The sequence below is a fragment of the Telmatherina bonti genome, assembly GCF_933228915.1.
Source record: "Telmatherina bonti genome assembly, chromosome: 6".
Classification (NCBI taxonomy): Eukaryota; Metazoa; Chordata; class Actinopteri; order Atheriniformes; family Telmatherinidae; genus Telmatherina; species Telmatherina bonti.
In genome coordinates, this window is record NC_136624.1 from 33,183,559 (window position 1) to 33,199,483 (window position 15,925).

The 15,925-nt window shown below is 40.2% G+C and overlaps 1 protein-coding gene across 1 annotated transcript in view; it reads right to left on the minus strand.

Moving 5' to 3' along the window:
* Positions 1-15,925, minus strand: part of LOC306756986 (inositol 1,4,5-trisphosphate-gated calcium channel ITPR1-like) — a gene marked incomplete at its 5' end in the record, with an annotated part of 83,715 nt that overhangs the window by 15,561 nt on the left and 52,229 nt on the right. Inside the window, 11 exons of the mRNA XM_079241946.1 lie at positions 1,511-1,633; positions 2,754-2,946; positions 3,080-3,187; positions 3,340-3,483; positions 3,616-3,711; positions 4,076-4,186; positions 4,297-4,497; positions 5,470-5,723; positions 5,865-6,048; positions 13,129-13,316; positions 15,351-15,480. Coding sequence (XP_079098072.1) covers positions 1,511-1,633; positions 2,754-2,946; positions 3,080-3,187; positions 3,340-3,483; positions 3,616-3,711; positions 4,076-4,186; positions 4,297-4,497; positions 5,470-5,723; positions 5,865-6,048; positions 13,129-13,316; positions 15,351-15,480 — 1,732 coding nt within the window. The remainder of the gene's footprint in view (positions 1-1,510; positions 1,634-2,753; positions 2,947-3,079; positions 3,188-3,339; positions 3,484-3,615; positions 3,712-4,075; positions 4,187-4,296; positions 4,498-5,469; positions 5,724-5,864; positions 6,049-13,128; positions 13,317-15,350; positions 15,481-15,925) is intronic.

The following is a 15,925-nucleotide window of genomic DNA, read 5'->3' on the forward strand; positions in this document are numbered from 1 at the left end:
CCCTGGCAAAAAAAAAAAAGGAATTAATGTTGGAAGATCTTCATACAGGTTTATATTTCCAGTTTCCTGATAGGAGGGAGGAGAGGGAATAAAATGACATGATATGATCTGAACAAACAACGTGAAAGTAAATATAATAGGTATGCTGGCTTTGCAAAATATTCCTTAAAGATTTTAGTTATGAATGAATTTCTGAACTTTCAACAAATAAAACCAGATTTCCTCAATCATGAAAATAAATAAATATACTGAAAAAAAATTCTAGGTACATCAATGTTGTATCGATATTAGGGGAAGGACTTTAATGCAGTAAATACAATTAATTAATTCCAAAAAAATTTGGGTGTTAATAAAAAAATGGAGTCCTTAAATTCTACATGTGCTAACTGTTAGCATCAGGGGGCAAATACTTTTCCACATGGGTCCTGGAGGCTTGGAGAGCTTATTTCCCCTAATCAATCAAAATTCCATTTAAAAATACATTTCTTATTTACTCAGGTTATGTATATGTATTATTAAAATGTGTATGATCACATGAAAGTGAGACAAATTTGCAAAATAGTAACAAATCTAGAAGAAGGGGAAATATTTTTAACTGCACTCCACATATGTTTATGTGTGTGTACATAAATCAAAAGAAAAACAAGATAAGCCCACATTTTTGGGTGACTGACATTTACCCTTTGGTGACCTGGATACATGACATGTACTATTCAGGTCAGTGCTGGCTCTGTTTACAGCAAACTGCGGCCATGTTTACTGTGGTGTTCATGTACTGGAGGGGAAAATGTGAGCTGAAACTCATGAAATCTGTGAGTGTCTGATGAACGAAGATAAAGGGCCTCTCAAATCCTGCTTTAAATCCTGATCAGGTGATTAGAAGTCAGTGGATCAGAACACAGTGGCAAAATGAGATCAGTAGGTCAACGTTCCCTCCCAGCAGAAGGATTTAGCTCTTTAAATTCTGCCTCTGTGGGTGGCAGCAAAGTAGTATCCTACCAGAGTGATGTAAATGTAAATGGGATGAAGTTTCAACTTGCTTCTACGTAATTTCTCCTTTCATACTTAAGACTTTGCTGTAATTTTACAAAATATGCACATATCTGTTAAAGTCATGTTCCACCCCGGGCATGTTAGCACAAGTTGGAAAATGGAGCCTTGTAGACATCTGCAAGCTTCTGTCCTTCTTGTTCTGCATCTTACTGAGTGTAACCTTTGCCTGGACCATGTTTCTACAGAAAGCTGATTGTGCAACGATACAACAAACAAGCATAAACAATTCCTCTAAAACATGTAAAGTGTTCGGAGGAAACGCATCTTTTTCAAAACGCACATAATCGACTTGACAGTCAAACATCTAAAAAAAAAAAATTCTTTATTCGTAAATTTCTGACAAACTGGAAATGCAACTGAAAGTTTCACACTGACACAAGCAACAGGATGTGAACCTAATCCTTGTGAGTCTACTTTTAAATGTTTGCTTACTGAAGCGGCGACTCATGTGACTGACCTTTGTGCCGCCCCTCCAGAGGATAGAAGAAGCAGACAAGCAGATTCATGAGCAGAGCCAGCTTAAAAGAGACGTTGCTCCACACCGACATGTTTCTGGAGCACCAGTAAAGCACCGGCTGGGCTGGAGAAGAGAGAAGAAACCAGCCACTTTAGTCAGATCAATTTCTATGATCATTTAGAGTTTGTTGGGTTTTTTTTTTTTTTTTTTTTTAAAACTATGCAAAGTTTCAAGAGCCTCAAGGGAAGATGGAGGATTCCTTATTTTGTAAATGTTTCAAACATTCAAGATATCTGACTTTAAATTATACAAACAAAAAAAAAAAAGGCAGAATTTAAAAAGTTCACTATGAGAGTGTAAAAAACTGTCAGGAAACAACAGAACATATTTAAAGCAACGTTGAAATATGCATTTAATACAAGTTCAAACTGATGTAGAACGTAACTCTAAAAGCATGTCTTTGACCTTTGTTTCCAACCTACAACATGACTCTCAGGCACAACTTTATAAAGTAAGGTTTTATAGGAAAAAAGAAACAGATGCAGGGACTTTTCTGTGTCCATCCCCTCCTCTGAGTGAGAGACAAAATAAGGCTTTTGTGTGGGTATGAAGTGTGATGAAGTGTGGGTGCGGGTCTGAGTGTGTATGTTTGTGAGCTTGAGCCTGCACGCTCTCACTTGTGATTCATAAGGTTACTGTACAAAAGTTTCATGGCTCAAAGAATGTGGAAAGTCCCAGTCTGCTTTCAGACACCAGAAAAATGCACAAACAAATAGCATGAGCACACACAAGACAACAGAGGGCTGCTGAGGCAGCTCATCTTGCCTTCCAGCACTTGTTAGAGGTCTTACACACCTGGAGCATCAATCAATCTGTCTTTGGGGCACAAATAGTCGACTGCATGCAGCTAAAATTGAGTTGTACATAACTTTTTAGTCAATAGACGAGAAGGTGAGGAACTTTCAAATTCCTCACAGAAAAAAATGTCTAATCATCAACTGTCACTGAGTTTGTGCAAACTATTTACTAATCAGCATCAATCAGCCCTAAAGCAATCAGTCTTACAAAGTTACAAATCAAGGTTCCTATATTTGCTAAATGTAAACATCCTAATAGTAAAAAGCTTTGCTTGACAGGGACAAAGTTTGTTTCCAGCCAGGAACCTTTGTTGCACCGTCCACTCTCTACCTTAACAGAATACTTCTAAATTTCCAGCAATCAAATGCTTAAGCTTCTCCCCTACCTCTGAGCTTCTTCTGCCAGTTCATCTCATTAAAAAGGTCCTCTGCTCGCAGGAAGAAGTCGTTGATCTTGCTGCCCTGCTCGTCTCTCTCGGTGGTGTAGTACACCCGTAGCTTCGACTCGGAGGTCAGGAACTCACAGATGTTGGGTACAGGGAAAACTATCTCCTCCATGGTGCGGTCTTGACGTACAATCTGAACAGAGAGACTCGTACATTTACCTCCTGTGTGCAGGCCACATGTGTAACCATTTCTGTGCAAAACTGCCACAGATATTTGATTCTTTTTTTTTGTTTGATGTTCTTTGACAAGAGTTGTGTTTTATGACCTCTATCTGAGCAGTGTGCTTGGCGTAGAACTCTAAGGCTTCATCTCCGTCTCCGTTGGCCCCTCCTGGCTTCAACATCATGGACAGCTCTTTATTATGACGCGCCAACTGCATGAAGGACAGAGCCAAAGAGAGTGTGCTTGTCAGCAACACGTGAATAATGAGTGCATCTCACTTTCTGGTGTCAGCGCAGAGATGAATATTATTTCATCATAATGTCATGCTGTGTCAACTAGCATGTTGCAGAAATACAGTCAGACCTGGTGAGCTAAAATATAGATGTTGTGTCCAACATTTCGGGGCGAGGCAGCATCATGTTCCTCTTCATCTCCGTTATCCTCCTCCTCCCTTGTGTCCTCAAACTCTACCTCACCCTGAAGATAAGCCTTCTTTATCACCTCCACCTGCAAAAACCCACATGCGTTCTCTCACACCTTTCTGGTTTCACAGCATACAACCTGGCTCCAGCAAAGCAGATGCATCTGAGAAGCAGGTTGGTAAAAGATGAAATTAAATGCATGAGATCAGTTTCTCACCAGCTCTTTAGGTTTCATGTTGTACAGGATCCTCTCAGCATTCTCGCTGTCGTGTCGGCTCTCCATGATGGCGAGCAACAACTTGGATGCATTGTTCTGAGGTTGGAAAAGAAAGAAAGCAAGAGAGTGAGGTGAGGTGCTTCAGGGGAAATTGACTGAAATTTTAGCCTCCTTTTAGAAAAATGTGTCGAAGCATTTAAGCACAACAGTTAGTTCAGATGGTTAAGCAGGTTCACACCAAGTCTTATAGTCATACTCCAGGAACTACAGCCGGTTTTCCCTCATTTTGACTCAATAAACATTATACATATATATATATATATATATATATATATATATATATATATATATATATATATATATATATATATATATATATATATGCATAATAATAATAATAATAATAATAATTTAAAAAAAAAATTAAAATAACATCAAACTTTTAACCAGCAAAACCTACCTTGAGCTCCAACACTAAATCCATCCGTTTCTTCCCAAGTGGGTTGATGTCATTAAGGATTAACGCAATGATGATATCAATACCATTGGACTCATGAGTGGCAATACAATTCTGAAACAAGTAAAGATTGTGAAATGTGTATGTATAAAGAAAAAAAAAAGAAAAAAAAAAAAAAAGACATATGGTCTTAAAACTTGACTTTTGTGCCATGGCTTTTGTACCTGGTTTTCATGGCAGGGGCCTTGGCAGTACTCTGTTAGACTTTCCAGAGTTTGGTTTATTAGGGCAACATTCTTCTCGTTAATGTACAGTCCCAGAAGGCCGAGACCTCCCGTTGTGCTGCCACAGATACAATCCAAGAATTGCAGGGTCTCACACACCAAGTTGTAGTTGTTTTTTTTGTTTTGACAACGGAGGAAATTCTGGGCAGACAAACAAAAACTAAATTAAAGAAGGCAGATGATGACAGGTGGCATATATATTACTGAGTAATCCATCTTCATTTGCCATGATTTAAAAGACAAAATGAAAAATAACAATTAATATAATGCAAAACATAAAACTGTAATCAAGTTGTAAAGATTTAGTTTGAAATTACAATCCAGCAGTGTGAAATACAAGTCACATGAACTCGTAGCAAATGACGATCACTTCTGCACAGCATGAATGGTGATAACTCGCCATCCAAACTTAATTTAGTACATAAATCAAACAAACAAGCAAACAAATAAATAAATAAACAAGTAATAAATAAATAAAAAAATATGTGTAGATCCGTTTTTATGCCTGTATGCATGGCTCATTTAACAAGAGCCCAAACCTGTTACGGAAGTATGTTTATTCTACATGTAATTGCAGCAGCAGGATTCGCATTGTGACTAATGTGAGCATCGTTTATTTATGTAGTGCTTTTCAAATCAAAGATACTTTGATTTTCCCCTCGGGGATGAATAAAGAATTTTCACAGATAAAATCACAATTACTTTACAAAAAAAAGGGCCAGAAAGGCAGGAACAAGAAAACACAGGCGGTGAAATGATAACAGATCAACAATAAACATAAGGATTACGTTTTCGGTCATATTTGCTTATTACTAGATACTTTTGATAAATTTGATCTGAAGTAAAAGCATTACGTTCAGATATTTCATATTCCACCAAATCATCTGTGAATAATAGTTATGCATAATTAGCATCTCCATCTTCTAAAGAAGTCAGTCCTGAGTGATCATAAATAATCATTGTTTGACTTGAATTAAAACCGCAGCACCATGTCTTCCTGACTTTGCTCAAATCCTACATTTGAGGTTTAAAAATCTCTTATATTGACCAGAGAAAATGAAGTAGACGAGCTAAATTCTCTAAAAGAAGCGACTGATGATGAGTTTGTCCCACCTGTAGGTCACGGTTGTGATTCTCACAAAGAAGCTGCAGAAAGCGAAGAATAGGCTGCATGATAACGATCACAAAGCTCATTTCTCCCTCATCCTGGTTCTTGTCCCCACCGGTGGGGTGGCCATCTGCTGAGGGAAAATGGTCCTCCGGGTCAGCCTCACGCCGATAAGAATTGAAGGCCTTTTTGGTCGCAGATGAGGCCTCTAGTAGTTGTTCTTTCACATCCTCTGTTGTAACCACTGTTGAGTCTCGTGCTGCATCAACAGAGGCAAAAAAATAGGGATACAGTCATCACTTACATAACCATCACTTCATAAATCCTCTTCATTTGTAACTTGCAAACTAACAAGCTGGCTGTTGATGCATGCATTAGATTAAAACAGGTGATCTCTGACCTTTTTTACGAACGGGAACATCTTTCTCCTGGCTGTCATCGTCTCTCTTTCGGTTTCCCAGATCGCTTGTATTTACCGTCACAGTAGCTTTGATCTCAAGCTGGGCAGACTTCATCCGGTCATAAAAGACCCGGAAGAACTTTTCTGAGTTCTTGTCATCAGTCAGACGGCAAAAGAAAGAACGCTGAAGCCATGAGAGAAGAAAGGCAAAACGGTGAGCAAATTTGTTACCAGCTACTAGCAAAACAGCTGTGTCTGCTGTTATCACTGGAGACTGTTTATACTGGTAAGGAATAGTACAATGTGCAAGCGTACTTCAGACCATATCAAACAATAAATGCCAATATAATATTTTACTATTAATATAGCAGGTCAAAAAACCAATTTGCAGCAAAGTCAAGAATTATTTAGATAAAATATGAAGAAATATAATCAAACTAATCGTATCAGGCAAGATTTTCTTATCCATATGAACAATGTCATGACGTGAGTTGGACTTCATGTACAATTTTTTTTCTGTGAAATCAACCTTCCACGACATGTAAGCAGCTATTTGAAGCAGACAAAACCCTGCAGCTCCACCTCTTAACACCATAATGTTATAAATAGGCCTACAACAATGCTTTAGCCTTGGATGAGCCGACCTTGGAAATTAGCTGTGCAGTTAGCACCCATGCAACCTAACTGTTCTACCTTCTGCATGGAAATGCATCATACCCAGATGCCAGAATTTGCTAAACTTGGGACACCGTCTTTACTTGAAGAGGAGCATTAAAAATAATTGGATTACTTTTGTAAGGAGCAAATTTCTAAATGTGACACTGCAGGTGTTAGAAGCATCTCCAACCAGGGCTCCAACCAGCTCAGAGAGGCATGCACGGTGGACTTACAGGTCAGGTTAACAATCTCGCACTGTGGTTGCTGTAGATATGCATGTACTTAAGCGAGTAGCATCATGGTAAGTTTGTGAAAAAACAAACACACATCATGGAGGTTTAGATATCTATTCAGAGAAAAAGAGAACCAGGAGTGAGTACTGATTGATATGTGAAGAGCCAAATTTATAGATAGTCGACAATCATTGTCAACATACTCCTTATTTTTCCCCTGATAGTTTTACAATTTTCTTTACCAGCGACAGTCAGATGTACGCTGCCACAGGTTGTATAACTGGGTTGACCAAAAGCTTCTTCACTGTGGTACACACCATGCCGAAAACTCATCCACTCTGTTCGCAGAGGACGTTCAAACTATGAATGTTAAAGTTACAGAATTTAGGAATACTGATGGCTAAATGTCTGATAGGTGGAAAAAATATGTTTTAATAATTTTAGAACTAACAAGTTTGCTTTTTTCAGTTGAGCTGTCTGAGTTCTGTTGATCTGTGACCTTCGTTCAGAAGCTCCTAACAGGTCAAAGCGGACATCACTGCGCATTTTCTTGTGATTTTAAAACTCAAATGGAAAATACTTTACAACTGTTTCAATGAAGCAATCTGGCTGGGCGCTAAAGATGGGTTTTTTTAAGACGTGACCAACTTTTTCAAGGAAATTACAACAGGATTATTGCAAATTGCAAACTATTCCTTATTGAGAAAAAGAGCGTGACATAAGAAAATTTATCTTTAATTAAAATAATAGTTTCAAAGTTGTTTTAGTCAGCTCAGTCTAACCTTAAAGAGGAACTCCAAGCCGTCATTTGATGCGAAAACTGGCCTCCACAAAACATTATATAACTACTGTGAAGCAAGCATGGATTTACAGATATGGGTGTTTAAATATTGCAGTTATAGCAGCAAAATGGGGTCAGGAATAATTAGAGCACTTTCAAGCCTGCCAGGCGAAATGTATACACCGTGTCCCAACCCACAGGGCCGTTGTTTAGATTATGTAAGAACTGTTACTGCTACAGTCTATGCAAAGGCTCTCACCAGCCAAAGCAGTCTTGTCACACCAACAGGGTGAAAAATTAAACATGAGAGGGCGAAGCCTGGCCTACTTACACAGATAGAGATGGAGGTAAAAGAGCCCCCAGGGAGAGAATGAGGGGGGAAGCAGGATAACAAAAAAACAAATGACAGAAAGAGAGAGAAAGGGAAGGAAGAGGAGCACAAGAGCGACAGGACGTTATCAGACAGTATCTAGGCCACTTCTCAAAGTTTGTTACATAACCCTCTGTCTTTCCAGGTTAAATGTGAAACTGGGCTAATAGAGAAAACAAATAGATGATAGTCACAAGGATTTTAAGCTAAACGAAGAAAACAAGCCATGTTTGTCCGACTCCCTGGTCTTCGTCTGACTGCTTTTTTTTTTCTTCAAGGACAAGCTTACATGCAATGTTCAGGTTAAAGGGCTGAGATTTGAATTTAAGGACACTGTTGAGTCTTTTCATTGAAAATTACAAAGATTAAAGAAATCAAGCAGACAAACAAGAGATTATGTGGCCCATACCGAGCAGAGCTAACTATTTTGCAGTCCAATGTTCCACAGAATTAAACAATGACATAACTGTGTGCTTGTTCCCCACAGCAGATTCCAGAGGCTTGTGCCCCACCCCGGCCGTCCACCACTGAGCAGCAGGCTTCCTGCACGTATGCACTCTGCCAAAAACTCACGGACAAGGAGATAGCAACACGAGGAGAGGGGAACTGCTAAGCAAGGCCATCACGCAATAAACAACTTGATGGTAGAGTGAGGAGCAAAGTGAAGGGATTAACTGCACAACTGGCAACCCTAGTCATAGCACATAACTCATAGCATGCCTGAAGAGGGAAGGGTGAGGTGGTCGTGGTGGTTTTTTTTTGGGGGGGGGGTAGCTGTACTGGACATGCCTGCCTGTCTGTCTTTGCTAATATAATTCGGACCTCCGTCAGCTGAAGCATTGGCTTGCAGGAAGGGGTGTGTCTGTGTGAGAAGAAGGGAGGAGACATGAGGATCAGAGCCAGGATAACACGCCATCGATCAGACTAGAGAAAACACAAAGAAAAGCACTCCCTCACCCTTTATCATTACATAACTGGCACAGACACACAAACACTTGTACAGTATAAGCACACACAGGCTGGAGAGTGCATACGCTAACACGCCCACTGACTTTTACACTCACAAAACTGGGTCAGCTGTCTCTGGCTTCAGCTCATAAATCACACATGCTGTACAATACAGTATTTTAACCCATAGTGTGTGACTGCCAACATTATTCTTAATCAGTTTTATTTTATTTTTTTACAGCTTACTGTTATGTCAGAGCAGCAGTGTTCATCTCTAGGATATCCCTGGTCAGAGATACCGCTGTCAGTCTGAATTACTGAATGCAGCACCAGCACCGTGCCACCAGGGGTGTTTCATCTTTATTAAAGGCTTTCCATTTCATTGTGGTTTTTATTTGATTTTATTCTATTCACACTGACTGGGTGTGAAGGTAGTGGGATAGTTAGAGAATTCATTATAATGTTGTGCAGCGAACCTGCAGCCTTATGGTGATGGATTAACTATAATCTGAAAGCAGTTTCTAAAGAACTGAACTTCAGCGGATTGAGTGCGTCACCGAAACGGAGACATGGCCTGCATAGGACGCCACAGCAAAGAAAAGTAACTAAACAACAAAACTTTCATTTTAGGCATTTCTTTAGAAATGCTTGTGACAATAAATCAGAAGTGAAAACCTGTGAAAACTTTCATGTCTAACCACGTTGCTGCCTTTGTAGTGTTTTGATGTTCGCGCCCACATTTTCAGGATGCGCGCTGCCGTGTGAAGACGCCGTCTGTGTTTTGATAAGCGCTCCAAAAGCAAGGACAAGAGCGAAGAGGTGACGTCAGGGATGAAGTAACACTTGGTGATCAAGGCAAAGAGAGAATGGAGTGATAGTAACATAGGAGGAATGAGGATAGAGACAATCATTTGAGGGTCCCCTGTAGAGTTGGGTAAACATGTTTCTATGGAGACAAACTCTAGTGGAATGAGAGAGGAGCAGAGCGAGGTGGGGGTGGACAACACTGAAAAACAAGGTCATAGCGCTTTCCCTTCGCTCCTTCCGTTCTGCCACTTGGCGTCAACAAAGGGATGTTATGTAACAGCTATTTATACTTGCGCTCCCTTTTCCTCTCACCCTCCCTCTCACGTCAGGCAGCGCAGCATGTAAACCAAGTGGAGCTGCTGCACGGCTTTGCTTTCCTCCCCGCAACCTTTTCCCCTTCTTTAGTCTCTTCCCTTTTTTCCACAAATCAGCCACGTCTGTCAGAATTCCTTTCAGCCTGCGCTTTGAAGGGAAACGGAGCAGCGTGCCGTGTGGTTAGAGAGCAGATGGCTGACAAGTGAAATGTCACAAGTCGCCATGTCACAACACAATTTACAGCAGTGTGAGTTCTGCCACGGCTGTCGCAGAAAAGCTAAAACGTAGATAAAGAGGAGAGGGAATAAAAGGAGCTGGCAAAAGTAGAGTAGTTACATGCACCGCATCATATAACCCTGTTTTGACTAAAGTTAAAAGAGTCTCATGAAGTGTCAGTAAAGCGAATGCTTTTTAAAACCACTGCAACTATGTATGGAAAGACAATGCGTGAAATTAGGAAAAGTGGGAAATTTGATTCATATATTGGAAAAAGTACCTCTGAAACAGTTGGGAGTGGTCCATGTTTACCACCTTGTTGGACTAAACCTTCCTTTAACGCTCTGAAAGCATTTTCAAATCAACAATGAAATGTGAGAACAAAAGGTTTTGTGATTTAGTTTCATACTGGATTTCAACTCCGAAACAGTTTGGTGCCACCAATAGACTGTATATAAAAAGATGCACGGAGCCTCCATGATGTCACCCATAGGTTTCTGAAGAGCTGAATTGAAGTTCGGTGGGCGGTTCCTACCATCGCCATCTTGGCAGGGGCATGTGTGTCGTCTCGCCCGGAAAATACAAATATGGGCAAAGAGGTGGAGCTGAGAGGGGAGCTCTGAGCATGGTGGTGGATGATTGACATCGAGCGAACTCCGAGCTGGCTGTAGCTAAGAGCTAACTCAGCTAACTCGGAGCAGGCTAAAGCTAAGTCACGTTGTTAAACGGCTAAAAACCGCAGTTGTTCTACGTTCTTCTTACTTGAAGCGGGAGATCGGGTACCTGTCAGTCAAAAGGACACATCCCTTAATATGACGAATTTTGAGATTAATTTACTTTTAAACGGGCGAGTTAGAAAAAAAATTCACTCCCCCCACAGTTGTCATGAAGGTAAACCTGACCTATGAACCGAAAATGGATTTTTGTACCAGGCTGTAAACATGTTTATTTCTGCTGTGAAGTTGGTCTTTTTAACATGGGAGTCTATGGGGATTTGCTCTGTTTTGCAGTCAGCCCCTAGTGGATGAAGGGGGAACTGCAGATTTATGCACATCTGCATAGGCTTCACTTTTAACCACCGGAGGCTCCGTCTATCTTTCATATACAGTCTATGGTGCCACCTTAGTCATATTTCACATAACATAATGCACCACCAGTTTTAATGGGTATGTCTGGACCTCTAGGCAGGACAGTTCAGCATGGTGAGCTTCCCCTGTAATACAAGCAGAATGCGGTATGCATTTCCTCTCAGGAATCATGTTTGTCTTACAGCTGCCTGGGTGCCGGTAAAAAACCTGCATGCAATGTTTGTTTTCAGTCCTTTTACTTCTGTACAGAGATTTATTTATATTCGATTAGTTCTGCAATGATATTCTGTATTTTAAATAGTAAAAATCACCAAATTCTTTGCAACTACACAGAAACATTATCTTTAAAATATTGCAGTGTTTGCCCAAAAAAAAAGTCATAAAGGAGTGAAATTTCCCCATCTTTAATTTCATTACTCTCTGAGATGCTCCTTCAATACTCAGCTATGTTACTGACCTGTTGACAATTAACCTAAGTTATTGTAAGATGCTTGATCTGATTTTATATTATACATATACATCTACATAGCAAATCATGGCATGCCAATTTTCAAACAGGTTGTACTACTACTACTACTACTACTACTACTACTACTACTACTTGTTGAGTACTGATGTACTAGTTATGGATGAAAGCAAAGAAAACACGAGTGTGTGTAAGAAACTGAATAAGCATGCAGTCGAGTTCATTTGTGTGGTTTATTTTTGTGCACTATGTAGGCCAAGAGTAAACAGTTAACTGCATTACGTGAGGGGAAGTACCCGACACCCAACAGGTGTTCAGCTCGGCAGGTCAAATGAAGACTGTGTAGAAAACTAAGTTGGTGGCTCCCAGTAGAGAAGCTTGGCGTTTATTAAAGGCTTCACTTCCATTCAAACTGCTGACAGGTTTCAGAAAATGTTCCTGTAAATCAGAGAAAACATTTTTCTTTTTTACACTGTGTGGTACTTTTCTAGCTCTGCTGGACACTTTTTCCTGCAGAGAAGCTTCCTTTTCCAGAGCAAACATAAGACTGCAAGGTTGAGAAGACCTCCCGTTTTTTCCTCAGTCCCCTCTGTGTTTCCTCGTACCTCCACCCGTTCTCCCCACTGCCCCAGTTCCGGAGGCCCAGCATGACCCAGTTTGGGCCGGCAAGAGAACGCGAGGGAGCAAGGCTGGAATGTTTTGAAGGCTGAGACATTCCTCATTGTTCATTAACACAGGCCTTATGTAACACAGACAGATCACGTGACGTGGCTCTGCAGCAGCCGTGGGAAGCCAAAGCATTATCTCTACCTCACTGGCTTCCTCGCTCTAATCTGATTATGCAAGCCCCTTGCTTACACAACAACACGCAGACGGACACACAAAATGAAAATACGGCAAGATCCTCTGACTGGGCATCAGACAAAGAGGCATGACCTGCAGATGCAAACAGAGTGGCTAAGGTTGACCAAGACAAAGGGATAAAAACATATATTTACACAGCTCTGTAAGCTCCAAGTGAAAAAACCCCAGAATAATCTATAAAAAAAAAACTGATCTTCAAACCACTAATGTGATTTGCGGCTGGCTTGGTCTTTCCGCCATGATGACATAGTGAGATATATGAAGGGGGAACAGCTGCCTCTGTGATATACATGTGCAGCCTTTATGGCATACTGACCCAAATTCTACACATTGCCCTTTGATAAAAGCTTCCACCCATGACACAGCTCAATCCTTTCACTGTTCTTACTGAGGCAGATTATCCACCGCAAAGCTAAATGTTTACTCTTTACAATGAGATGATTTCACTTTGAAACTAGACAGCAGACGCAACAATACTCTGGATTTAACATTTATATGAGAGATATGTGCATGACTGACCTGGATGGTGGTGTTTCCACCCTCCAGGAGTGCAATAGCCAAGAGGATGCTTTCCTGGAAAACTCGGTCGCTTGTAGTGTTCATGATGAGGTCAATAACCAGATCAGAAGCTCCTTCTTTGTCCAGATGACACTGCACCTCTGTCAGGCTCATTTCTCCCCGAATCAGACCACCTGGGCCCCCCAACCCTGCATGAGTGGGGAACAATAACAAGTCAATGAGAATATAATACCAGCTTAAAGTTTAAAGTTTTTTTTGTTTTTTTTTCATGTATGATTCAAAGTATTTTCTGATTTACACTGCAGATACAGGATATGTCTTACTTCAGACGTTAAGAAAAGAAATGTCACTTAAATAATTTTACATATTCTTGATTATGCAGACACGATTTATCAAAACACATACGATTCATATCTTAAACGACTTAATGTTCTTTTAAACTCTATTTGTAGATTTATTCTTAAATGTCCATATCTAACTCATCATTGTGCGTTATTTGAAAAACTCAACTGGTTACATCCATCTAAGCAATTTTTAATTCCAGTAACTTCATCGTATTCGCTCAGAAGCACTTACTGTCTCACTCTGTCTATCCCACGAATCTATAAAGATGTGGGGCGCAGGTCATTTTAGTTCAAAGCTCCTTCAGACTGGAACAAGTTACCCACATACTTAAGATCCTTAACATCGTTTGGTTTACTTAAGTCCTCTTTATCTGTTCATCTTAAAACTCCTTGTCAATGTTTCTAGTTTTATTACATTATTCTGTGCGAGATTGAATAACATACTCCTTTTTGAAGTATTCATTTATTTATCATTGTATTTATTTATTTTTTGTTATCATTATTGTAATGATGTTCATCTGTAATCCCTAAGAATGTCATTACTTTATGTAGTGGGGAATCAAATGTAAGTAAACAAGAAGAAAGGAGAAGGCAAGAAAAAAAAAATTACTCAAAATAATGAGTAAACATAATTTATTCTCATATTGCTCTTTACATTACTGCCTTTTCACCCCCCCCCCCCCCCCAAATTCTGTGACATGTTCAATAATCACTGAATCGACATCCCCTGCTGTGTAATTTTTGTGTCTTACATCTGTACATGTAAAATATTTATCAAACTGTTTCCCTTTAACTTTTTTAAAGTCTACTGTAAAATATAAAACTGTTGGTGCAACGCTACAGAAAGCTCACATAACATTTCAAACAACAACCTACAATTAAATGAGGGAGAAATTATCTTATTCTGCTAATTACAAGTCACATATTCTTTATTTGGCCAAAACACACTCTCAGATGTCTGACTGAAACAGGTCATTAACTAATCCTCTTCCGCATAACTTTGCAGTTGTGTAAGTCGCTGAGCCCAACTTTGCCTGTAAACCCCCCTCTTGTGGCCCCTGCTTCAGGCTACATATGGAATTCTTGTCCTGGCTCTTGTTTCTGCAACAGGTGCAAAGCTGTATTCACAGGAAGTAACAACCCTTCTCCTAGCAACAGGAAGAAGTTTATCACAGATGGGAGGGGGAGACTTCCTGCGGCCTGGATATCTGACAGGGTGTCGGTGTACATGGAAAAGATGGTGAGCAGGGATCAAGTGTGATGGTTTCTGTTTTCATGTTACATAATACAAAAAATACAAAAAGACAATGATGTCACAGCCATATTTTAGCTTTGATGGCACTGTGACCTCAAAAGACCCAAACCATTTTGATCACAGGGTCAACACGGCAGCAGTGACAATAACAAGGTCTCTAAACGCATGAGCTCTTACTAATAATAGGTGTCATTAAAAATCTGCGGAACTGGCTGATAACATCATACATTTATCGTGCATGTTAAGAAAAAAAACAACAAATAGCTCAAATAAAAGGAGAACAGAGATGTATAGCATCTGTATTTTTAGTTCAGATAGTGACACGACCGCTACGCTATCATATCGTGATAAGAATGTTGCGCATTGCATGCTCAAAGGGCAGCTCACAGCACAACTCTGATTCATCAAGGCTCTGCAGACCAATATCATAGCAAAAATGCATCCATCCTATTGGTCAGAAGCCATTGTTTAACGCTTCAGTGTCACATCAAATCTATCACAAGTGCAGCAATCTGTGTTCTCATGTCTGCATCATTAAACTAAACTTGTTCTGCAGAAACAATATTTATTCATTTTTTTTTGTTCTGTGATGGAAATAAGCAACAACATTCTGTAGATCTCACCTGGTTGGTTTTTACTTGGTCCAACTGGACTGAGGTGTCCACTGCCAAATGACGTCAAACTGTCCCTCCGCCCACCACTCCGATAGTTGCCATAGTAACGGCTCACCAGAATCTGTCTCAGCGCCTCGCCCTACAAAGGAAAAAAAAAAAAAAAGGGGTGAAGGATGCAATGATGTGATGTCAGTGACAAGGAGAGAGAAGGTTGTGTAACACCAGGGATATCTTGTGCAGCTCCATTTTTAGTTGTGACTTTAAAACTCCCAAGTGTCAGAAAATCACAGCTCGCCACCTTTCATGGCCACATCCTTTTATAAGATGTTCTCTAGCAGTGGCATATCAGCTTTACGCTCTAAACATTTACGCTTTTCCTAAAGTTAAACAGGAAGTCCTTTGAGGTGCACTGTAAAGTTTTTGCATTTCGCAACCCACACGACGGCTGTTTCCGCAGTGACACCGTTTAGTGACAATGTGAGGTCCCGGTTTTCACTTAGGTAGACCTGGGGGGCAGCCCTCCCACACTGTGACTCATCCACTGTTAAGCAGTCGACGGCACGACTTTGCTGTTGTTATGGCAA